This window comes from Cherax quadricarinatus, unplaced genomic scaffold (assembly GCF_038502225.1).
Source record: "Cherax quadricarinatus isolate ZL_2023a unplaced genomic scaffold, ASM3850222v1 Contig3645, whole genome shotgun sequence".
Taxonomy (NCBI): domain Eukaryota; kingdom Metazoa; phylum Arthropoda; class Malacostraca; order Decapoda; family Parastacidae; genus Cherax; species Cherax quadricarinatus.
In genome coordinates, this window is record NW_027198671.1 from 1 (window position 1) to 27,500 (window position 27,500).

At 39.0% G+C, this 27,500-nt stretch overlaps 1 protein-coding gene across 2 annotated transcripts in view; it reads right to left on the reverse strand.

The window, feature by feature from the left end:
• Nucleotides 1-56: 56 nt before the first annotated feature.
• Nucleotides 57-27,500, reverse strand: part of LOC138852062 (uncharacterized) — a 39,682-nt gene continuing 12,238 nt past the window's right edge. The window contains exons 1-3 of one of the 2 annotated variants that reach the window (XM_070081677.1): nt 14,245-14,713; nt 13,867-13,980; nt 57-2,513 (exon numbers count right to left, since the gene is read on the reverse strand). In XM_070081677.1, the coding sequence (XP_069937778.1) occupies nt 2,244-2,513; nt 13,867-13,980; nt 14,245-14,343 (483 nt within the window). In that variant the 5' untranslated portion in view covers nt 14,344-14,713 and the 3' untranslated portion in view covers nt 57-2,243. Of the gene's footprint in view, nt 2,514-13,866; nt 13,981-14,244; nt 14,714-27,500 lie in introns of those variants that run through there. The other variant, XR_011391549.1, reaches the window with a different exon arrangement.

A 27,500-nucleotide genomic window follows, 5' to 3' on the forward strand; every position in this document is an offset into this window, starting at 1 on the left:
AATTATGCTCCAAACTTCAGAATATTATTTACTTAACCTGATCCTGTCCTCTCTTCTTTTCCTATTGTTTCCTTTTTCTTTCTTTGTTTACCTGTCTTCAGCCTATTCTGTTAGTCCTCCCTCCCCTATGTTTTGGTCTTACCCCTTGTGGGCCCTTAGCTCTCCTGCAATGCTCCTTTTTCTTGTCCTTAGACTGACCCTACTGCTACTACTATTTAGTCTCCCCCCCCATTCCTCTACTATTGTTACTACCTTTATTTGTGCCTCCTGTCACCCTTCACCTACCCTTTTCTTTCTTTTGCCTAAATTATTCTCCCTACTTTCTACTACCACTATTTCTTCTACTACTACTTCCACTACCTACCTTCCACTACTTCCTCTTCTCCCTCTCTTGTACCCACTCACCTATATATCCTGGCTACCTCACTCTTTTCTGTTAGTATGATTTTGTAACTGGTCCAAATCAGACTGAAACGTCATCATCGAGACCTCTTCTATATTACACTTGCTTTCCATTTTGAATTTATATTCACACAAACAATAGAAGATTTACTAGTATGCAGACTACTGCATTATTTTAACCCTTAAATGGTCCAAACGTATATATACGTTTTTTCAACATCTGAAAGTATGTAAAAAAATGTAGATTTTTTTTTGTTGTTTTACATGTGAAAACGTGTAAAAAACTTTTATCTACATTTTTTTTGTTATATTTGAAAATATGTAAAAAAAAGTAGATCTACTTTTGTAGCACTACGAATTTGAACGTCGATCTGTTTGGACCGTTTAAGGGTTAATAACTGCATAAATAGTGTCAGTGCATTTGTGAACATGATACAGACCAACCAGTTGGACGTGTACTGGACGAGTGACGTAATTTGTGTCTTCTAGAATATCAGCAAAAATCTAACATTTCCGCTTCTTTGAGCTCAATTTCCCACTACTTTCAGTCCTGAAACCAATTAAAATCATCTCTATTTCCATAATATATCATCCATTCTATAAGTGATACCAAGAAACCGAGATTACAACCAAGAAAATCATTCGAAAATACTACACTGCAGTCGCTATTTTTTTTTTTTAACATATCGGCCATTTCCCACCAAGATAGGGTGGCCCAAAAAAAGAAAAACTTTCACCATCATTCACTCCATCACTGTCTTGCCAGAGGTGCAATTACACTACAGTTATAAAACTGCAACATTAACACCCCTCCTTCAGAGTGCAAGCACTGTATTTCCCATCTCCAGAACTCAAGTCAGGCCTGCTGGTTTCCCTGAATCACTTCATAAATATTACCCTGCTCACACTCCAACAGTACATCAAGTCCTAAAAACCATATATCTCCATTCACTGCTGTCTAACACGCTCACGCATGCTTGTAAGTCCAAGCCCCTCACACACACAGCTTCCTTTACCCACTCCCTCCAACCTTTCCTAGGCTGACCTCCACCCTGCCTTTCCTCCACTACAAATTTCTACACTCTCTAAGTCATTCTATTTTGTTTCACCCTCTTTACATGTCCGAACCACCTCAACAACCCCTTCTCAGCCCTTTGGATAACAGTTTTGGTAATCCCACACCTCCTCTTAATTTCCAAACAACGAATTCTCTGCATTATATTCGCACCACACGTTGCCCTCAGACACATCTCCAGTGCCTCCAGCCTTCTCCTTGTTGCAACATTCACCACCCATGCTTCGCACCCATATAAGAGCATTGGTATAACTATACTCTCATACATTCCCCTCTTTGCATAGTTGCTATATTAAACCAAATGCACGGTCAGTTTTTTCCCATCATGCAATGCACAGGGCAGGATTTTTTTTTATATGGTGCACACTCACCACATAGACCCATTCTCTCATATGTAAGCCCAAATTTACCACTCACTGCTTATCTGAGTGAGCTGAGCTCATCACACATTTCTACGGCACAGAGCCATAGTACTACAGCACAGACCTCAAAGTGGTTAAATTGAAGGTTTTCTGTATCTAGTAATGGCCAGTAGTCCTGCTTCAATGCTTTGTTATATCAATATCAACTAGTTCAGAGTGATATTTAATGAGATATGGTTAAAATTTAAGTGGTGCCAGGCTTGGGTGATCTCATATGAGTGAATGAACACTGCATATAGCTAATTGCTAGTAAAAATAGGGTCACTGCATATAAGCGAATTTTCATTAAGTTAAAGCTAAACTGCATAAAGCAAAAATACTGTGCATGCACTAAAAATGCAAACCTACCTAAGACTAAGCCCCATGAAAATTAAAATTTTCAAATATTCATGATAAGTCATTACCATATTGGCTGCCACGAAGACAGTGGAGCCAATGACAGGATTTGTGACATTATGCGAGCTATAAAACTGCTGATTCTTGTCTTCTCTTCGCCAGCTTCCACTAGTCCTGCTGCCGCTGTTAGAATTTGCATTACAACCCTCTCTCATGCGTGCCATCTCAGCCAGTAGCTCACTAAAACGTTGATCATATTCTAAGAGCTTTCGGTTCACCTAAAAAACATAAAAGAACATCTCCACATTACAACAAAAAAATATATAAATTTTCAAAACTTCCACAAGAAGCCTACAGAATCTCTTAATACAGGGAACTGGAGCTACCCTCCACTTCCTTGAATCAAACTTGATTGCCTTCCATTCCCAAAGCAGTGTGCAACCCCAATAGATTTAGCACTTCCCCATGTATATAATAATAATAATACATCATATATTGAGATTCTTAATTCATACATGTACCCTATCTTATAAGTTTCATTTGAATCAATTTTCCCAAACAATTCAATCTGAAACAAATATGTCTAATTATCACTTCTAATAACATGTAAAAAAAATACTATATTTATTATATGCTGTAAAATGAGATTTTCCATTGCTAAGTAGGATAAAGGAGGCAAAATAGTCTCCCAGTTTGAAGTCAAACTGCCAAAACCTGATCAAGTTTGCATTTATCAGTGTTTGTTAACAATGGGAGAATAAAACCAATGGAATACTGTACCCCAATGATCAGTTGGGCCCATAATTGTTCCTAGTGTATATTAACCCTTAAATGGTCCAAACGTATACGTTCATGCTCGTAGCGCCCCAAACGTATATATACGTTTTATTTTTCATTCGTTCAAAATTGGCGCGATAGGCCTGAGTCGCCTAGACATGAGAGAATGGGTGTGCGCACTCAGTGTGCGTAGTATACAAAAAATTTGGGACGCCTGGGTACCACATGGTAGGACCAGTTACATTCAGCTCCATCCTGGGTCAACATCATGGCACATCCTCGTGATTCACTCACGCCTCATCGTATTAACACTCTACTATTCAAGGAAAGTGATATATGTAGACCGTGAGTCTAGTGGATTTGACACCAATGGGGCCAGTAATATCCAAGGAATTAGTGAAAATACCGACGATAACCCAGATGACCCTCAGCCAATCACCTCTGGGGTAGCGACACCTGTCCTAGGGCCAAGCACCTCTGGGGTAGCCAATGTGGCCACAGCAGACCCTAGGTCAAGCACTTCTGGGGTGGCCAGTATGGCCACACAAGACCTTGGGCCAAGCACCTATGGAGTGGCAAGTGTTACCCATAGGCAACTTCACATGAGGAAACTATCATTTTCCCTGTGTTTTAGTGATAGTGAAAGTGATGTAAGTGATGATGAGATTGATTTTATGCCAATCGAGGATTCGTCTAGTGATAGTAAAGTTCTTTATTCACCAGTGAAGCGTACTTTTAGACGTCGTTATCTACGTTCAGGCAGTGTGCCATATGCAATCCCCAAGGGTCGTGTCAGGTCACGATCTAAAACCCCGGCCACTGATAGTGAAAGTGATCATGAAGGGGAGTATGCGGGGATGGAGGAAGTAGTGGTGGGTGGCATGGTGCCTGGACCACATGGCGCAGTGGGTGGACAGACAAAGGACTGCCCGGCATCCCCACAACCATGTGCTGCCTCCACTCCTGTCCCTCCTCCTGCCCCCCCCTCGCCCCATGCCACAGGTCCACCCTGCACCATGTGATCGTGAGTGGAACTGGACACAAAGTATATTCGTGCCTCAGCCTTGTGATTTTGATACTAGTGGAAGTGGTATCCTGCCAGAATGTCCCATAACGAATGAGTCTACAGAGTTAGACTATTTCCAGTTGTACTTTGACGAGCCTATAATGAACTTGATAGTGACCCAAACAAACAATTATTACCAATATGTCATGAACAACACAGCAGAGGTTGGAGAATCGTCACGGCTGCACAGGTGGAAAGACACAACAGTGGCTGAAAAGTATTTATTCCTTGGCACTGTCATGCTTATGCCACATATTTATATGAATAATACATATACGTAATTACTGGTCTACAGACCACTTCATCAGTACTCCAGTTTTCCGTGACCTCCTTCCCTGCAACAGATTCACTCTGTTGCTACGAATGTTGCACTTCTCAGACAGAAACACGCCAAAGAGAAATGACCTTCTATACAAAATCAGGGAAGTGTTTATGTATTTGAAGCAGAAATTCAGTGTATACTTTTATCCCTTCAAAAACATTGTTGTTGATGAGTCCTTGATTCTGTTCAAGGGATGCCTCTCATTCAACCAATATATACCGAGCAAACATAATCGCTTTGGTATAAAACTTTTTGTTATGTGTGATTGTGAGAGTGGTCTTGTGTTGGATGTAACTGTATACACCAGGAAAAACACACTCGATGATGACAGACGGATGTTGAGCATTTCCGGTGATGTTGTTCACAGGATGATGGAACCATACCTTGGCAAGGGCCATACATTGTACACAGACAACTGGTATACAAGCCCTATGCTCGGTGATTTCCTACGTGTGAACAATACTGATATATGTGGAACAGTGAGAAGGAATAGGAAACATGCCAAGGTTCACTGGAGGCATTATTAAAGGTGAAGTGCAAGTGTTTCATGCTAATGACATCATGGCACTGACGTGGCATGACAAACGGGACGTGGCATTGCTGTCAACCATCCACAGAAACGAGATGGTACAGACAGATTGAGCAAGTTCAACAAAGAACCTATTGTAAAGCCAGCTGCTGTCATGGACTATACGAACAATATGCGACTAGTTGACAAGTGTGACATGATAGGGTTTGTTGACTGTGTGCGTAGGAGTCGGAAGTGGTATATAAAACTGTTTTTTCACCTTGTAGACATTGCAGTGCTCAATGCATTCAATATGTATGAAATAAAGATTGGAAAACGACAACATTTTGCAGATTTCTCTCTGAATCTTGTCAAACAGATAGCAAGAAAGTATGGTACCACACCTGTACTTGCCCCTCAACAGCGACCTGTCACACCACAACCTGTCCCCCAACCACAGTCAGAAGGGTAAGTGCCAGACCGAATCACTCCTGTCACTATCTGGTACCAATACCACCTACCCAAAAGAAGAAGAATGCCCAGAAAAAGTGTATTGTATGTGCTACCACCAAAAAAATGACCTCAACAGCGGAAGGGGTGGGGTGGCACTCTGTATGAATCCATGCTTCATGGAGTATCATACAATTGAGGAGTACTAGAAACATAAGTGGGACATGTAAACACTTGTATATAGTTGTAGATAATAGAATGTGATTCAGCCAGGTGTGCAAAATCACCTGTCAGTGTGTACATGTATGTTTATGACAATATGATAATTTCATATATAATATTGGTGTATAAACAAAAATTGGCATTGATATAAAAAGTTACTATAAAACATAATTATCATATCATGAAAACCAACAAAAATTAAAAAAAAAAATGGAAGAAAACGGTAAATATGTAGAATTTCTCCAGGCGGCAGCGCTCCATGTTGCTGTCAGGTGATCGCCAAGTGCCAACTTCGCGGCCTCATATCTCGGTAAGTACTGACATTAAATTTTTTTTTTTATGCTAAAACACTTATAAAAATGTTCTCTTTTTTTCTATATAAAAAAAAATAATTTTTTTTTTTCAAAATATTCAGGGTGGTGCGCGAGTGAGCGTATATATACGTTTGGACCGTTTAAGGGTTAACAATATAAGCTCTTAACTATGATATCACTTTTTGCAGATATAAAAATAATAAGGGAATAAAAACTGAAGAAGACAGAATAAGACTTTAAGAAGACTGTAAAGAGTTCAAGAATAGTTAAATAACTTATTACTAGGGTTTAATAAAGCCAGCAAATTAAATACAGAATGGCATCTGGGGGAAGAATAAGCTCAAAGAAATAGGCAAAGAAAAGGCGCATTGAATAACCATTACCCCTAACTTGTCTCCTGAAGCAAACAAACTGCATAACTTCATCTTGTAAACATAAGTGTGACATTTAGGAACCTCAATGAATAATCATTAAAAAATAGTTGATTGGTAGACAGCAACCACCCAGGGAGGTACTACCATCCTGCCAAGTGAGTGTGAAATGGAAACTTTTATTTGTTTTACATGATGGTAGGATTGCTGGTGTCTTTTTTCTGGTTCATAAACATGCAAGATAACAGTTACAGCCTCTCCTCACTTAGTGACGTACTCGTTTACCGACCACTTGGACTTATGACCAGCTCTCCACCCAGCAAGCAAACCTAAATAATGTACAGTGGAACCTCAGTTTTCGTCTTTAATTAGTTCCATTAAGTCTGATGAAAACCGAATTCGACGAAAATTCAAGCAATATTTCCCATGAGAAATAATGTAAATCCAATTAATCCGTTCCAGACACCCAAAAATATTAACAAAAAATGCATTTTATAGAGAATAACTATAGTTTTACATACAGAAAACAATGAGAAATAAATATAAAGCACTAATGAAATGGATAAATGAACATTTAAATCACTTACCTTTACTGAAGACTCTTTTTGGCGTATGGAAAATGGCGAGGTGAGGAAAGGGAAGAAAGGTTATCTCTACCACCATCACTACCACCCTCTACCACCATCACTCCCACCTTCTACCACCATCACTACCACCTTCTACCACTATCACTACCACCTTCTACCACCATCACTACCACCCTCTACCAACATCACTACCACCCTCTACCACCATCACAACCACTACCACCCTCTACTACCATCACTACCACCATCATTACCACCCTCTACCACCATCACTACCACCCTCTACCACCACCATAACCACTACCACCCTCTACTACCATCACTACCACCCTCTACCACCATTACTACCACCCTCTACCACCATCACTACCATCCTCTACCACCATCACTACCACCCTCTACCACCATCACTACCACCCTCTACTACCATCACTACCACCCTCTACCACAATCACTACCACCCATTACCACAATCACTACCACCCCCTACCACCATCACTACCACCCTCAACCACCACCCTCTACCACCATCACTACCACCATCACAACCATTACCACCCTCTACCACCATCGTTACCACCCTCTACCACCACTGAATTCTATCATGTTTCTCGCATTCTCTATCAAAGGGCTGGCACTTGGAACTTTCTTTGGCTCCATGGTGGCTTATTTAGCAGTTGCACTATAAACAAGCACAAAAAACAGTGGATTATTACAAAATGTTTCGTATGAATGCATAGGGTAATGTTCACTCGACGAGAAACAAAGCTAGACTGACTCAGTATGCTTGCATGGGATGCTTTGTGTGGGCACAGGCAGACAGACACGTTCAGTATGGCAGATGAAAACCGAGGTGATGAACGAAAACTGGAACAATATTTTGACGAAAAGTCGTCGAAAATTAAATTCGACAAAAGCCAGGGCAAATGAAACCTGAGGTTCCACTGTACTATATTAGAACTAATTTCCTCTATTCTGCTTATTACATTAGTATACAGTAAACTACTGTATAAAGTTTTAAAAAATACAGTGGACCCTCAGCTAATGATGGCATCAGCTAACGTTAAATCCAGCTAACGATACATTTTAACGCAAAAATTTTGCCTCAGCTAACGCTAAAAAACTCACCCAACACGTTTCGTTCGAGACGCATCCACGTGTGGCCTGAGCGCACCTCAGTTGTTCCGTGGGTGCCAGTGTTTACAAGCCAGCCAGTGCGGTCACATCCATGCATACAATCGGAACAGTTCATATTATCACAGCATTTTTAGTGATTGTACCTGCAAAATAAGTCACCATGGGCCCCAAGAAAGCTTCTAGTGCCAACCCTGTGATAAAAAGGGTGAGAATTAATATGGAAATTAAGAAAGATTTTGAAGGGTTTGGGGCTAACCCTGAGACGCCTATGCCAGTTGTGGAATCCATTGCGCTTACTTCAAAGATTAAGGAAATGTGTTCAAAGTGGGTTGAACTGCAAACCTTTATGGATAAAAATCACCCTAACACAGCTATTGCAAGCCATGCTGGTGACTATTACAAACACAGCTATTGCAAGCCATGCTGGTGACTATTACAATGACAATGTTGTGGCCCATTTTAGGCAAATCTTAAAGGAACAGGAGGTACAGACCTCTATAGACAGATTTGTTGTGCGACAGAAGTCCAGTGACTCTCGAGCTGGTCCTAGTGGCATTAAAAGAAGAAGGGAAGTAACCCCGGAAAAGGACTCGATACCTCAAGTCCTAATGAAAGGGGATTCCCCTTCTAAACATTAACAACTTCCACATTCTCCCCTCTTCCCATCCCATCAATCATCACCAGATCTTCAATAAAGGTAAGTGTCAGTTTGTGTGCATTAAAATTAATATTTCATGTGGTAAAAAAATTTTGTTTTCATACTTTGGGGTGTCTTGCATGGATTAATTTGATTTCCATTATTTCTTATGGGGAAAATTAATTCAGCTAACGATAATTTCAGCTAACGATGAGCTTTCAGGAACGGATTAATATCGTTGGCTGAGGGTCCACTGTACCAGAAATGTTATAAATGGTGCAAAGGTGACATTAAAAAAATATCCCAAGATGGCTGACACAAACCCACTACCAGTATAGTATGCTCCTTGTTGAACAACCAATTCGTTTACCAACCTACTCCTAGGAACAGAACCCCGTCGTTAAGTGAGGAGAGGCTGTATATCTTGCTACTGATACTTACATTTAAGTCACACTACACATGCATGTACACACACACACATAATCACACACCCATCTGGGTTTTCTTCCATTTTCTTAATAGTTTTTGTTCTTCATTTCCTTTTTTCTCCATGGGAAAGTGGAAAAGAATTCTTCCTCTGTAAGTCATGCGTGTCATAAGAGGTGACTAAAATGCAGGGAGCAAGGGACTAGTAACCCCTTCTCCTGTATAAATTACTAACTTTAAATGGTCACCCTGCCTCAGTGGGACATAGCAGGTTCGTTAAAAAAAAAAAGTCTGAATAAATGAAGAATGAGTACACAGTGGACCCCCGAGTTTTGTGATTAATCTGTTCCAAAGAGTCTGCTGAAGGACGAAATTGACAAATGGTGAAACCATTTTTCCCCATAAGAAATAATGGAAATAAAATTAATCCGTTCCAGACACCCAAAAATATTAAAAAAAAAAAAAAATCAAATAGATTTAGATACAGAAAACAATGAGAACTCAAGTACATACTTATATAAAATAATAACATTACACTTACCTTTATTGAAGACTTCTGGGTGGATGGAAGACAGAAGGGGGGAGAGGATGAAGGTGCACTATTATTTGGAAGGGGAACCCCCTTCCATAAGGACTTCCGGTACTAAGTCCTTATCTGGGTTTACTTCCCTTCTTTGTTTTTTAATGCCATTGGGAACAATTTGAGAGTCACTGGACCCCTGTTGCACAAAATATCTGTCCAGAGCTCTCTGTTTCTGGTGTTTCTTTAAAATTTCCCTAAAATGGGACACAACATTGTCATTGTACATGTTGCCAACATGGCCTGCAACAGCTTTGTCAGGGTGAAGTTCATCCATAAATGTTTGCACTTCAGTCCACTTTGCACAAATGTCCTTAATCTTTGAAGAAGACACCTTCCTCCATCTCTCTTCCTCCTCTGAAGCAAATTTAGCTCTTCATTGTGGTCCTCCACCAACTCTTCCACATCCTCTAAACTCACATCCAACCCCATGGAATTCCCCAGTGACACAATACTTTCCACAACTGGCATAGGCTCCTCAGGGTCAGCCCCAAACCCTTCAAAATCCCTCTCGTACACATTCTAGCCACAATTTTCTCCTAGCAGAGTTCAAAGTCCTGCATGTCACTCCCTCCCAAGCCTTACCTATAAGGTTTATGCAATTGAGGATATTGAAGTGATCTTTCCAGAACTCTCTTAGGGTCAATTCAGTGTCTGGGGTCACTTCAAAGCACTTTTAAAACACTGCTTTGGTGTAAAGTTTTTTGAAGTTAGAAATGACCTGCTAGTCCATGGGCTGCAGGAGAGGAGTTGTATTAGGGAGCAAGAACTTCACTATGATGAAATGAAACTCCACCATTTGCTCTTCCAAATCTGGAGGATGAGCAGGAACACTATCCATTACCAGGAGGCACTTGAGTTCCAATTTATTTTCCAGGAGGTGTTTCTTCACAGTGGGGCCAAACACTTCATTAAACCAATCAAGGAAAATTTCCCTTGTGACCCATGCCTTACTGTTAACCTTCCACATCACACACAATTTACTCTTGGCGACACTTTTTCTTGAACACTCTGGGATTTTCAGAGTGATAGGCAAGTAAAGGCTTCACTTTGCAATCCCCACTAGCATTACTACAGAACATGAGAGTTAGCCTGTCTTTCATAGGCTTGTGTCCTGGCAGTGCCGTTTCCTCCTGCATGATGTAGGTCTCTTTGGCATTTTCTTCCAAAACAGGCCTGTTTCATCACAATTGAACACTTGTTGGGGTTTGAATTTTCAGTGTTTATGTACCCTTTAAACTCCTGTACAAACTTCTCAGCCGCCTGTTTGTCTGAACTGGCAGCCTCACCATGCCTTATCACACTGTGTATGCCACTACACTTCTTAAATCTCTCAAACCAGCCTTTGCTGGCCTTAAAATCACAAACATCACCACTCATTGCAGGCATTTTTCTTTACGAGATCGTCATGCAACTGCCTTGGCTTTTCACATATTATCAACTGCATAATGCTATCTCCTGCTAACTGTTTTTGGGTAATCCACACCAACAATAACCTCTCTACTTCTTCGAGGATTTGCAATATCTTTTTTGTCAGCATATCTACCCCTTTTGCAACAACAGCACACTTTATTTCCTTTCCCTTCGCCACGATCAAAGTGATGGTTGAATGGGGTTTGCCATACATCCTGGCAAGCTCTGTAACACGCACTCCACTCATATTTTTCAATGATTTATTTCTTGAATTCGATTGTGTTCCTCACTATCTTTACCAAAAGGCTGGCACTAGCTTTCTTCGGGTCCATGGTGACTTATTAAGCAGTTACACGCACAAAAAAACAATGGATTATTATGAAATGTATCGCATGAATCTGTGGGGTGATGGTCACTCGCTGGTAAACACTGGCACACTTGAGTGTAATGGTGTACTCACCTACTCACGTAATTGTGGTTGCAGGGGTCGAGACTCAGCTCCCTGGTGTGGGAGACTGGCTTTGTGTGCACGCTGACGGCGGATGCGTACCGGACGGTCGCCGAATCACGAGGCCAATCACGAACCACGAGGCTACATTTTGGCGAGAAAAGTTGCCGAAAGTCGGATTTCACGAAAGTCACAGCGCCAAACGGCTGGGGTCCACTGTAATAAACAAACTTTTTCCTAACTCTGTCTGTCTGTGAGAGAGAGAGAGATACAGAGAGAGAGAGAGAGATACAGAGAGAGAGAGATACAGAGAGAGAGAGAGATACAGAGAGAGAGAGATACAGATAGAGAGAGAGATACAGATAGAGAGAGAGATACAGAGAGAGAGAGAGATACAGAGAGAGAGAGATACAGAGAGAGAGATACAGAGAGAGAGATACAGAGAGAGAGAGATACAGAGAGAAAGAGAGAGAGAGAGAGATACAGAGAGAAAGAGAGAGATAGAGAGAGACAGAGACAGAGACTGACTGACTGAGAGAGACTGACTGACTGACTGAGAGAGACTGACTGACTGACTGAGAGAGACTGACTGACTGACAGAGAGAGACTGACTGACTGACTGACTTATACACAGTGAGTATATGTACCATGCTCTCTCTGCATATATGTACATATGTAATGTTTCAAATGGTGGCATTTCTATGGGACAAGCACCAGTGAAACACTGTAAAGCAGGGCCCTCACGTACTAGTTTTATATTCTGCAGTATTGCTGAAGTGAATTATTGGTAGATGAAGATAAAATAAAAATTTAGAATGTTAGAATATTCAGGGTTTGAACTAAAATAAAACAAATCAGTTTAAGGCCCAAATAAGAAATCATCTCATCACCCAAAATTAACCAGACAAACCGTACCTAACCACTACCAGTTTCTCAAAAGCTACTCATGTTGTGCAGATGAATGTTCAACCACCTACTCCTTCAAAATTACCATGTCTTCTTTTCATTGTTTTAAATAGTAGTAGATTGTAATACAGTACATCATAATGTAGATTGTTCCATTGTAATATCAAATTTCATTGTTTTCAATAGTACTAAACTGTAATACATCATATTGTAAATTGTTTTAAATTGTTACATTGTAATACTGTAATCTTTATTAGCTAAATCAATAGTGTAATAAGTCTCTACTAGACTTATCAAAACAATGTAGCATCACCTGATATAATATTTAATTCTCCTGCACTCACTAACTCATCTAATGACCATATGAACTATGTATTATTACCTTACTATTCTTAAGTTAATCTTTAAGTTTACCCGAAATGCTCAGCAAACAGAGGGGCTTTTGGCATGTACATCCAACTATTATATTCCTCTGTACAACCATGTAATTTGTCAAAATAAATATCTAAATCAAAATCTAAAGACAATTTGTCTCCAATTTTTATCCCTATTCCTCTATTACTTAAAATTTATCCATTTATAGACAATTTTTTTTTATCACAATGGGCATCTCCAACCAAGGCAAGGTGACTCAAAAAAGATATTCTTCTTTTTACATTTAGTAATTTATACAGGAGACAGGAAATGATTCTAAACTACCTGAGCCTGCAGGCTTGGTAGAGCTTCAAACTGGCATAAAAGTGTACCTCTGTCAAAGACTAACAAAGGTAAAGAAAAAGTAAATCTGATGGAGACAATATGATACATAATAAAACGTTTGAGAAGTTATGCATACACAAAAAGGCTAATGTGGCACAAAGCTCCTTCTTTAACAAGCATCTGAATCCCTTCATAAATGTTACCTTGCTCATACTCCAACAGCAAGTAAAGTTACAAAACCCATGGGTCTTCACTCACTCCAATCTAACCCGCTCAAACATGCCAGCAAGATGCTAGGCCCCTAGCCCTCACAACCTCCCATATCCCCTCTCTTCAATCCTTTCTGGGATGACCCCATACCCCTCTTACCTTCCATCCCCAAGTTATACACTTTCTTGGTAATCTTCTTGTGCTCCATCCTCTCTAAATGTCCAAACCACCTTAAATTATTCTTGTGATTAATTTTTAACAAAGCTTTAATACCTATTCAATCAAAAGGTACAAAGCTACTGTTAACTGTAATAGTTGCCACTACTATATCTTCATAACCAAATTACATGTACTGTACACTGTTTTACAAATTTAATTAGTCATGCTAAATATTAGATGACTATTAAACTAACATTATTGATAAAACATATTAATGTTATAGCTGAGTTAAATGAAAGGTTTTTATTTTGTCAGTATTTTATGGTATGGAGTGAACATAATGATGAGAGAGAGAATAAGTCCAAGAATGGCACTGTTTATTAATAAAAATTGACAAACCTCATTGAGTTTTCCTTCTTGGCTGGTGAGTTTCAGAGTTTGTTCCGATAAGATGCGATTTTGTTCCAACGCAACACGTTCTTGTTCGCTCACCTTCCTCCGCAATTCATTCAGCTGTCAAGTACGGTACAAAAAATTTTTAATTATTTTTTATAGAACAGTATTCTTAATTTTTTCTGAAATATATCTATTTTAAAAAAAATATTATTATTACACTGTGACTTAACCCTTAAACTGTCCAAACGTAGATCTACGTTCACTCGTGTGGCGCTTCGAATATTTTGAAAAATAAAAAAATCATTTTTTCTTTTAAAATGAAGAGCACATTTTTCTACATGTTATAGGATTAAAAAAACAAAATTTAGGGTCAGTACTTACCGAGATATAAGACCGTGAAGATGGCTCTGGACGCTCACCTGACGGCAACATTGACTCCTGCCACTTGCAGAAGTGTTGCCAATAAACCTTTTTTCTCATTTTTAATTTATATATTTATATATGTCTGTCTATCTGCCTGTCTATCTGTCTGTCTGTCTATCTATGTCTGTCTGCCTATCTGTCTGTCTATCTGCCTGCCTGTCTGTCTGTCTCTGCTTATTTGTCTTTCTGTCTGCCTGGAGTATATGCATATCACACTCCTTGAAGAATGGTGTTACGACATCTGTTATCAGATCAGTGACATTTGATAGATGGGTGCTCGGGGAACCCTGGCTTTATTTTTCACTGATACACACAAACATGTTTCTGTCTGTCTATCTTTGCCTGAAATTTTTGGATTATCCTAGGTAATTTGCACTATGTATAATAACTGTACTTATGTGTACATGTGAGACAGAGATATAGATAGACAGATATAGACAGAGATATATAGCCAGAGAGAGCCAAAGCAAGCCAGCCGGCCAGCCTGCCGAACACATAAGAACATAAGAAAGAAGGAACACTGCAGCAGGCCTACTGGCCCATGCAAGGCAGGTACATGTCACCCTATCCCTCTGGCTCAGACCAATGACCCACCTAGTCAGGTCACATGCACTGAAGGAAGGAGCATGACATCAGACTTAGTAGCACAAGCTAGTCAGGTCCAACTCACACCCACCCACACTCACTCATGTTTTTATCTAACCTATTTTTACTTTCCTCTTAAATTGGAAGTGTTAGTGTGACATGGCATCAGTGACTCCCTGGTGTTTGCCACATTATTTGCTCTAGCTGGCGCTCAATTGAACTGGTGTTCCCACAAGGTACTAAGTGCTCCCAGATTTTTTTAATAGTGCACACACTGAGTGCACAGACCCATTCTTTCATGTCTAGGCAACTCAAGCCTATTGTGCCAAATTTGAAGGAATAAAAAATAAGACTATCCACGTTTGGAGCACTACGTGTGCAAACGTAGATCTACGTTTACACAGTTTAAGGGTTAAATACTTTATAAAGAAAGTAGAATAATGTCTCTTATATATAACATGAAAGACAAAAAAATTACATGTTACCCAGAGCCTGAAGACAACATTTTAAAGCAAAAAGACTTCTTTATATGAAGGGTTCAATGAACCATTCACGAAAAGACAGTATAACCTAACACCAGTAAGATACTACGTAATCACTTTTAACCTAGAAAGTCTGCCCTGGTCAAACCATAAGTCTCACACATCATTAGTTACATCCTGGTACTGTATTATATAAGGAAAGGTGGCAGACAGCACTCTTCATGGAACCATCTACAGGAAGCTTTTCATATTTCAAAACATTGCATTTGCATTCTATGATCAGATTTCATGAATGCCTCAGAAGAATCCTTCTAGAAGCAACCAAAAACCAAAGAAGACAGCTTAAGACCTTAACAAGGAAATAATTGGAGTGTAATGAGACATGAAACTGAGCCTATAAGGATGATTTATTAATCCAAACTGCAAGATAGACACATTAGTGTGGATACAAGCAAATGATCTCTTATACAGGCACTGTGTAAATCCCTGCATCTTATATTTGAGATTGGCTTAATCTAGTCTTGCTGTTAGCCAGAAAAATCTTGGGTAAACATTTCTTTAGATGCTCAGTGGAGAAAGGCAATAATTTATAGTTTGCTGTATATAATATGACAGTGTATGTGAGATTTGCAAATTTTATTATTCAAATTCTACAATATTAAATAGGTTGTGCAGTGGAGACTTACATTTTTGGCTTATAGGATTTCTTTTTTTGTAACCAAAAAAATAAATCTAGGTTAGGTTATAGACTATAACTGAGAATCTAAGTTAGGTTACATTAGGTTCAGTTAGGTTGGGTTTTTTCTTTTGGTTAAAAAAAAAAAAACTATTCTCATAAGTTACCCCTTCTTAGGCCTAAAATATAAATGTTCCTACTGTACAACCAACTTAAGGATGAAGAATTTACATAATAACCTATATTTACCCTGGTTGTAGGTAGTAGGTTGGTAGACAGCAACCGCCCAGGGAGGTACTACCGTCCTGCCAAGTGAGTGTAAAACGAAAGCCTGTAATTGTTTTACATGATGGTAGGATTGCTGGTGTCCATTTTTCTGTCTCATAAACATGCAAAGTTTCAGGTGCATCTTGCTTCTTCTACTTACACTTAGGTCACACTACACATACATGTACAAGCATATATATACATACATACCCCTCTGGGTTTTCTTCTATTTTCTTTCTAGTTCTTGTCTATTTCCTCTTATCTCCATGGGGAAGTGGAACAGAATTCTTCCTCCGTAAGCCATGCGTGTCGTAAGAGGCGACTAAAATGCCAGGAGCAAAGGGGCTAGTAACCCCTTCTCCTGTATATATTACTAAATGTAAAAAGAGAAACTTTCGCTTTTCCTTTTGCGCCACCCCGCCTCAGTGGGATACGGCCAGTGTGTTGAAAGAAAGAAAGATATATATATATATATCCTAGGGAGTAGGTTGGTAGACAGCAACCGCCCAGGGAGGTACTACCGTCCTGCCAAGTGAGAGTAAAACGAAAACCTGTAATTGTTTTACATGATGGTAGGATTGCTGGTGTCTTTTGTCTGTCTCATAAACATGCAAGATTTCAGGTATGTCATGCTACTTCTACTTGCACTTAGGTCACACTACACATACATGACCAAGCATATATATACACATCCCTCTGGGTTTTCTTCTATTTTCTTTCTAGTTCTTGTTCTTGTTTATTTCCTCTTACCTCCATGGGGAAGTGGAACAGAATTCTTCCTCCGTAAGCCATGCGTGTTGTAAGAGGCTACTAAAATGCCGGGAGCAAGGGGCTAGTAACCCCTTCTCCCATATAAATTACTAAATTTAAAAGAGAAACTTTCGTTTTTCTTTTTAGGCCACCCTGCCTTGGTGGGATACGGCCGGTGTGTTGAAAGAAAGATGTATATATATATATATATATATATACAGTGGAACCTCGCCTAACGAACGCATCGCATAATGTTAAATCCACCTAGCGATACATTTTAACGAAAAAATTTTGCCTCGGCTAGCGCTAAAAAACTCGCTCAACGCGGTTCGTTCGAGACGCATCCACGTGCGGCCTGAGCCCGCCTCACTTGTTCCTTGGGTGCCAGTGTTTACAAGCCAGCCACCGCGATCGCTTCCAAGCATACAATCGGAACATTTCATATTATCACAGCCTTTTTAGTGATTGCACCTGCAAAATAAGTCACCATGGACCCCAAGAAAGCTTCTAGTGCCAACCCTACAGCAAAAAGAGTGAGAATTACTATGGATATGAAGAAAGAGATCATTGGTAAGTATGAAAGTGGAGTGCGTGTCTCCGAGCTGGCCAGGTTGTACACAAAACCCCAATCAATCATTGCTACTATTGTGGCCAAGAAAATGGCAATCAAGGAAGCTGTTCTTGCCAAAGGTGCAACTTTGTTTTCGAAACAGAGATCGCAAGTGATAGAAGATGTTGAGAGACTGTTATTGGTGTGGATAAACGAAAAACAGATAGCAGATAAGCCATGCGTGTCATAAGAGGCAACTAAAATGCCGGGAGCAAGGGGCTAGTAACCCCTTCTCCTGTATATATGTATTACTAAATTTGAAAAGAGAAACTTTCGTTTTTCCTTTTGGGCCACCCCACCTCGGTGGGATACGGCTGGTACGTTGAAAGAAGAAAGAATATATATACACCTACCATCCGACTTACGACCTGCTCGACATACGTCCACTCGACTTACGACCGTGAATCTGGCAGCTGGGCTGGGCCGGCTAATGCATACCTCTGTACAATATTTGACAATACTCACGGCGGCAATGTGTCATGCAGGCAGCATCAGTTTGAGTAACCCTGTCCTATCAGCAGCATCATACTGTATTAACTGTACTTACTGGACAGTAAATTTCACCATGGCCCCTAAGATGAAGTCTGAATATTGCACTGGAGATTGTAGCAAGAAAGGCTCTTACTCTCGAACTCTCTACTTGTTTTCAGTGTTGCACATAAACCTGTCTGTATCTGTCTGCCTGTATATCTGTGTCTGTCTGTATCTGTGTGTCTGTTTGTCTGTCTACCTGTGTGTCTTTCTACCTGTGTGTTTGTCTTTATGTCTACCTGTGTGTCAGTCTTTATGTCTACCTGTGTGTCTGTCTGTCTGCCTGTGTGTCTGTCTGTCTACTTGTTTGTCTGTCTTTCTGTCTACCTGTGTGTCTGTCTTTATGTCTACCTGTGTGTCTACCTGTGTGTGTCTTTCTGTCTACCTGTGTGTGTGTGTCTTTCTGTCTACCTGTGTGTCTGTCTTTCTGTCTACCTGTGTCTGTCTTTCTGTCTACCTGTGTCTGTCTTTCTGTCTACCTGTGTCTATCTTTCTGTCTGCTTGTCTGTCTCAGAGCCACTCATTAAGAGTGTAATTCGTTTTGAAGATGCTATATTAATAATGATAATAACACCATAATAATCACTGAGGTGCATTAAATGTTTATAAAACGTTAATATAGACATTTTGCTTAATCCATCTATGATTTTTTTTTGAAAATTATATAATAACATGCTACATAACATATAAATTAACAAATATGAGATGTTTTTCTGGTCGGCTTGACAGAGTGAACAGAAACCATTCGTGTTTGGGCTGGTAACAACAACAACAACGTTTGTTCACATAACTCTTGAATCTTCTACCTTCTCATTCTCTCTCATTTATTCATTTAATCTTGTTTACTCACCTCTCACTCTACATTAACACTACAGATATTTTAACCCTTTCAGGGTCCAAGGCCAAAATCTGAAGTGGTGCCCCAGTGTCCAAGAATTTTCAAAAAAAAAAATTGTTATTTTTTCTTATGAAATGGTAGAGAATCTTTTTGTGAATGTAATAAAACAAAAAGTACAAAATTTGATGGAAAATTGACGAAATTATGCTCTCGTGAATTTTGATGTGTCAGCGATATTTACGAATCGGCGATTTTGCTGACTTTGACTCCCATTTTAGGCCAATTACATTATTCCAGTCGACCAAATTCTCAGCTATTTCACTAGTATTACTTCTATTCTATCGATTGAGCACAAGAAATCGCCAAGCCAACTGTTTCAACTACAAAATAAAGTGACCGGAAATTGGTAATTTGGCCAATTTAACACAAAGTTCAAAATGTTCCATTTCAAAATAGGGTCCAGAATAAACAATGTAGGTATTCCTGGCACTAAACTAACATTTCCTCTGTTCATTAGTTATATTTTGAGGCTTTACAAATAAATTCCATTTTGATTTTTTATTCACATAATGAATTTTTATTCACACCAAAAAATAGAAGATTTACTGTTATGCAATATTGTAATAATTGTATAAATATCATCACCACATTTGTGAATGTATATTAGACCCACCAGCTGGCGTGTATTAGACGTGTGAGGTCGTTTGTTTACTCTTGAACATCGGCAAAAATTTAACATTTCCGCCACTTTGAGCTCAATTTCAAGCCATTTCCAGTGCTAACACCAATCAAAATTATCTCTATTTCTGTAATATGTCTTCCATTCTATCAAATGAGACCAAGAAATCACAAATACAACTATAAAAAACATACGAAAAAACACTGCAAAGTCGCTGTTTTAATCGAAAATCATGGTCTCAGTTTTTTTTCTCTCATTATACACAGTGTGCTGCAGGATTTGTTTTATGTGGTGCACACATACCACATAGATGTATTCTCTCATATCTAGGCCCAAATTTACCACTCACAGTTTATCAGAGTGAGCTGAGCTCATGACATAGATCTACGGTTTGGACCCTGAACCTAAAGCCGTTGATCTACGGGACGGACCCTGAAAGGGTTAAGGCAAGTAATGAGTGTACACGATTATTATATTATAGTTTAATAATAATAATATTATTAACCCTTTGAGGGTCGACAGGCCCTCTCCGAAACTCGTTCTCAGGGTCGGCCAAATTTAAAAAAAAAATAATTTTCTCTTATGAAAAGATAGAGAATCTTTTCCCGATCATAAGGACACCAAAAGTTTGAAATTTGATGGAAAACTTACGGAATTATGCTCTCGCGAAGTTAGCGGTCTCGGCGATGTTTACGCATCGGCGATTTTGCCCACTTTGAGCCCCATTTTCGGCCAATTCCACTGTACTAGTCGACCAGCGGCAGCGGGCAGCGGCAACAGGAACCTTGTCCTCTATTTTTACTTCTACCTGAGGTTCCCAGCAGCCCAGTGATGACCTAATCAAGACCGGCATAACACTAACATGTGTGGATACCCAGAATGATATAAAGCAACTGCAGAAATCACCCAAAAGTTCACAAATTACCAACTAATAGGACTCGTTCTAGCAACTCCTACCCCGCTGCCACTGAAGTGATACTCCACAACATTCACCCAACACCCATCGCCTACTATTCACCCGAAGCCACAGCCAATGGACAAGGGTCAGAACAATAAAAGAAGATCCAGTAACCAGCTAAGGACTCCCAACATCAAAGGTGAGAGCAGTAATAACACGAGGAAAACTTGTGGTACTGCCAGCCAGGACACAACCCTCATCACCCACCGACACCACCATAACACACGACAGACAACAACAAACATGGCCGCCGCTACATTCCAAGATAACTCCTTCCCAGTATTTGATGTCAAGAAGATCACCGACCCAGAAATAGCTAAACTCCTTATGATTCAGAACCAAACGATCACCAAACTAACTCAAGAAATGCAGGAACTAAAGGCTAGCAATGCAGATTACCTCAACAAGATCACTGCTCTAGAACATAAACTAGACACTCTAGAACAACAAAGCAACACCCACACCCGGTCCCTAGACACCATCAACACTCTAAAAGACCAAGTCACACTACTTACTACCAACATTACAGAGGAAAGATCAAGAGTGGACCAACAACTTGCCAATGTCATAACCAACTTCCAAGACCATAATGACCAACAGCAGCTATCTGACGCTGTTGTAGTTAACAGCAAACATCTCCCACCCACAGTCACCCAAGAGACCTGCATGGAGACCACCCTACAGCTTATCAAGGACCACCTTCGCCTTAATATACGTAGTGATGACTTAAAGGACTGCAAACTGATGGGCTATCAAGCAGGTAAAAAAACAGTGCTGTTAAAATTCCAAACTAGCTTACAAAGAAACAACCTACTAAAAACATCTATTTCTATGAAAACTGATGTTTACGTCAATGAGTGCCTTACCAAAACGAGACAAAACCTTCTTTATCGGCTAAGAAAATTGTGCTATGCCCAAAAAATCCACCAGTGCTTTGTGAGGGATGGAAAAATAGCAGTTAGGAAACAGCCCACTGGGAAGAGATACTTCATCTCCACAGAACATGACCTTAAAACATTCCTAAGTGAGGCTGGACTAACAGAATCAGAGTAAAGTGCAGATAATACCCATAGTCCACCGTTAGTGTTATATTGTCATAAATTTGTGCCCCCCTAAAATTCTAATACTCCAACTACTTTTAATTGTCATTGTTGTACTCAATGACCATTCTACCTCATAGTCTTAATTGTATTTAATATCTACAGAATCTATCTCCTTTTTTACAACTTACCACATCACTGTTCCATCTTATTTTTTTATAAACTAACCATAACTTGTCTTCAATAATTCTACCTCACTTTAAAAAATACTCAATTGCCCAATTTTATTCTAAATCCCTATTATTGCCCAATTTTACTTTAAACTATATTGATCAAACTTATTGTAAACTTCTTTTATTGACCATTTTTATTCCATACTTTTTTAACCTAGTATTTTCAACTACAACTTTTATATCATCCTGTCTACCATCTTACTAGCATATTATAACCAAGTCATTGCCATTTTTATTTTTATCATTTTTTTTTTTATTATTATTTTGCTACCTTAATTTGTGTATTTTATCCTGTCAATTTAAATTTAATTATACTCTAATTCTTGTAAACAACTTATATAAGACCTTAGTGCAATTACAATTGAGAGTCTTGTTCCTTTATTATATTATTAGATTAATCACAATTTTACTCTAGCTCATTCTAGCTCAATACATAGTCAATACCAAATTCACTATACTAGACCATAGTGCAATTACTAGTGAGAAACTGGTGCTATTTGTAATTTGTATTTTTATATTATTAGACTAAAGTTGTTGTACTATAGTTCTTTCTAGCTCAATACATAGTCAATACCAAATTCACTATATTAGACCATAGTGCAATTACTAGTGAGAGACTGGTGCTACTTTTAATTTGTATTCTTATATTATTAGATTAAATTCAGTTGTACCATAGCTCATTCTACCTCAAGACATAGTCAATACCAAATTCACTATATTAGACCATAGTGCAATTACTAGTGAGAGACTAGTGCTATTTTTAATTTGTACTTTTATATTATTAGATTAAACCTATTGTACTTTAGCTCACTCTAGCTCAAAACATAGACTCCACAAAAGTCATTATTAGACCTTAGTGCAATTACAAGTGAGAGTCTTGTTCTATTTTTAATTTGTATTTTTATATTACTAGTTTATGCCTAGTTGTACTTTAGTTCATTCCAGCACAACACATAGACAACATCAACTTCATTATGTGTAGTAGTGACTATACCCTACATGACCAAAATACTCTAGCTATATACTTGTCCAAACTTCCAACCACTACAGATATCAGTAGTAGAACTCAACACACAACTCAGGATATAAATAACCATAATTTTAAACCTAGAAGATGATTGATCACGTTGACCCTGATCTAAACCTCCATAATCTGACACCCAATCAAAACCTATTGGAAAGTAACTGCCTTTATTACACAGCATCACAAGCCACCACTATCCTAAACAATGCTAAAAGTCTATCAGTACTTAACTACAACATCAGGTCCTTAAGCAAACACTATGATGACCTCCTAGCACTCCTTGAATCACTAAAGACACCCTTCTCCTGCATTATTCTTACTGAGACCTGGCTTAAGCAGGACACAATAGATATCTACCCTCTACCAGGATACACAGCAATCCACAACTGCAGAACAAACCAAGTTGGGGGTGGTATTGCAATCTATTACTCTAACCAATTATCTTGTCTTAGCACCACTTGCTTTAGTGATGAATATGGGGAATACATTTTTGCTAATTTTACTGTAAAAAACCTTAAAACGCCTATAACAATCGGTGCCATTTACCGGATACCTCACACAAACATCCCAAATTTCAGTGAGAGATTAAAGTCACTAATAACAAACAGACAAATGAATAAGCACCACCTTCTCTTAGCTGGAGACTTCAACATCAACCTTGGCTTACTAGATGATCAGCCTGTAACTGATTTCATCAACAATATGAACAACACACTTCTCATACCAACAATAACTAAACCAACCAGGCTCACTGAGACAAGTGCAACCATAATAGACCACATATGGACCAATATACTAGCCCCCCTTAAATCAGGGATAATCACAGATAGCACTACAGACCACTACCCTACCTTCCTCCTGACAAACATTAGTAAACCACCACTTGAATACAACAAAGTCTCATTTAGACTCCATGACGAGGCCTCAGTAAGGAAGTTCACAGCTGACCTAGAGACTGTTGATTGGCCTACAGAATTCTCCAAGGCCAATGGTATTGATGACTGGACAGACATTTTTCTTAACAAATTACTTAGACTATACAACAAACATTGTCCTATAAAAACAAAACAGATCACAAACAAACGGCTTGGTTGCCCATGGCTAACCAGTACCATTCTGAAATCCATTGACAAGAAACACCAATATGAAAAGCAATATAGACAGGGCTTAATACACAAAGATACTCTTAAACACTATTCATCAGCTCTCACCAAAGTAATAAAAAAAGCCAAACAACTATAATACTCCAGTAGATTCACAGACACTAGAAGAGATATAAAAAAGACCTGGAAAACACTCTCTCAGATTCTAGGGACCCACAAACTGAGAAAAACCAAGAATATTGTCCTAACTAAACCTAATGAAACACCACTACATCCCACTGACACATCTAACAAGATAAACGACTTCTTCTCAAACAAAGGATCTAATCTCGCCAGTAAAATCCCACATACCAATGCCCATGCCGGGGACTACCTAGATGGAAATTTCCCTAATTCCTTCTATCTTGCACCAACTGAGCCCACGGAAGTCATTGAGATCATAAAGTCACTTAAAAATAACTAGGGGAATCTGTCTCATGTCCCACCATTACTGTACAAGCGAGCGGCCCATGTCCTTTCGCACCTTCCAGAAACTACTCAAGATGGCAAGGGTTACACCAATACATAAAGGTGGTGACCCTACAGACTTAAACAACTATAGGCCAATATCTACCTTACCATTGCTATCCAAAATCTTTCAGAAACTCGTGCACAGGAGACTGTATTCATTTATAACGGCTCAAAACATACTCAACCCCTGCCAGTTTGGATTCAGGAAAAATAAAAGCACTAATGATGCAATCATAAAAATGCTAGATCTGCTTTACACAGCATTGGAAAATAAGGAATATCCACTAGGAATTTTTATTGACCTAAGAAAAGCTTTTGACACAGTAAACCACGAAATCCTACTCCACAAACTTGATCACTACGGTATAAGAGGCCATGCGCTTGCTTATTTCAAATCTTACATTACTAATAGGTATCAGTACGTCACCATTAAAGACACAGCATCAGCAACACGGCCACTTGATACTGGAGTTCCGCAGGGAAGTGTCCTTGGTCCCCTGCTCTTCCTCATATACATCAATGACCTTCCAAACGTATCCCAACACCTGAAACCCATTCTCTTTGCTGATGACACGACTTATGTCATCTCTCACCCTAATCTTGCCACCCTCAACACCATTGTGAATGAGGAGCTGATTAAAATATCGACTTGGATGACAGCCAATAAACTTATGCTTAACACTGACAAAACCTACTATATTATGTTTGGTAGCAGAGCAGGAGATGCACAAATTAACATTAAGATTGACAACACTCTAATTACCAGAAATAATGGGGGAAAATTCCTAGGCTTATACCTTGACAACAACCTGAATTTCAGCACCCATATCCAGCATATAGCCAAAAAAGTATCCAAAACGGTTGGGATCCTCTCCAAGATACGATACTATGTGCCGCAAAATGCCCTTCTCACACTATACCACTCACTTATTTATCCATACCTCACCTATGCTATTTGTGCTTGGGGATCAACTGCAGCAACACACCTAAAGCCAATAATAACCCAACAAAAAGCTGCAGTAAGAATAATCACTAAATCCCATCCCTGGCAACACACCCCTCCACTCTTCATAGATCTAAACTTACTCCCAGTTCAGTACATCCACACTTACTACTGTGCAATCTATATCTACAGGGCCTTAAACTCTAATATCAACCTTGACCTAAAACGCTTTCTTGATAGTTGTGACAGAACCCACAGGCATAACACCAGACACAAACATCTCTACGACATTCCCCGTGTCCGACTAAACCTTTACAAAAATTCAATGTATGTCAAAGGCCCTAAAATCTGGAATACCCTACCTGAGAACTCTAGAACTGCAGACACATTCATCACCTTCAAAACTACCATTAGAAAACATCTTATCTCCCTGATACACCCCGTCAACTAACTACACGAATACCACCTGGTGGTTCACACTTACACTCGCTCACTCATTTGACCATAAACAGAAATATTAATCTCAGTCTTAAAATAATGAATCCTGTGATACTCCAATACTGAAACTATGTACTGTGCCAAAACAAAAGCATTCACATTGCTAAACTCACAAACTAGTATTTAGTCACTTAGCCATAATACCAACTTACCTCATAATTTGTAATATTTTACAATTAAGAATAAAACTAAGTATGCCCGAAATGCCTAGCCATGCTAAGCGTTCTAGTGGTACACTCTGTAATCACAATTTTACTACATGTAAACCAAACAATAACCAAATTTCTGTAAACTCAGCATTGTAATCCTTATAGAGAATAAACTTTGAATTGAATTGACAAAAAACATGAATATTTCGCTAGAACTCCATTTTTTCTATCGAATGGGTGCAAGAAACCACCCATTTATGAAATTCAACTATCCAGTACAGTGGTCAGAATTTAGCAATTTTGCCAATTTCACACAAATTTCAAAAGATGCCAATTTCCGAATAGGGTCCAGAATAAACAAGAAAGACATTCCTGGCACTAAAATGACATTTTCTCTGGTCATTAGTCAAGTCTCAAGGCCTCTCTTATATTCTTTTGCTTTCCACTTTGAATTTTTATTCTCACAAAAAATATAAGATTTACTGTTATGCAGACTACTGCATTAGTGTAAAAAATGGTATAAATATTATTGGCGCACTTGTGAAAGAATATTAGACTCACCAGTTGACGTGTATTGGACGCTTGGCACGATTTGTTTACTTTTGAAATTTGGAAAAAATCGAACATTTCTGCTACTTTGAGCTCAATTTCAAGGTACCTTTCATTGTAAAACCAGTCAAAATCAATCAATTTCTGTAATATGTCTTCCATTCTATAAAATGAGACCACGAAAACTAGAATACAACAATAAATACCATACGAAAATACAGTGCAAAGTCGCTGTTTTATTCCAAAAAAACGGTCGAAGTTTTTTTTTCCTCATTATTCACTGTGTGCTGCAGGATTTTTTTTGGACTGTGCACACTGACCACATAGACCCATTCTTTCATATGAAGGACTACCAGCTTTCTCCCACTAGATTTGAGGGCGCTAGAATTTAGGCGTACTAGTACGTCAAAAACCCTGGGTCATAAGCCGTACTAGTACGTCCGAAACCCTCAAAGGGTTAATATTAGTACATATGTATTATTGTAATAATAATAATAATAATTATTAATATTATTATTAATTTAGGGCACTGGAGCACAGATCCACTGTATAGCACTTCGTCTGGATTTTTTGGGTTATCCTAGGTAATTTATACTATGTATGATAACTTCACTTACGTGTACCTGTGAGAGAGAGAGAGAGAGAGAGAGAGAGAGAGAGAGAGAGAGAGAGAGAGAGAGAGAGAGAGAGAGAGAGAGAGAGAGAGAGAGAGAGAGAGAGATACAGAGAGAGAGAGATACAGAGAGAGAGAGATACAGAGAGAGAGAGATACAGAGAGAGAGAGATACA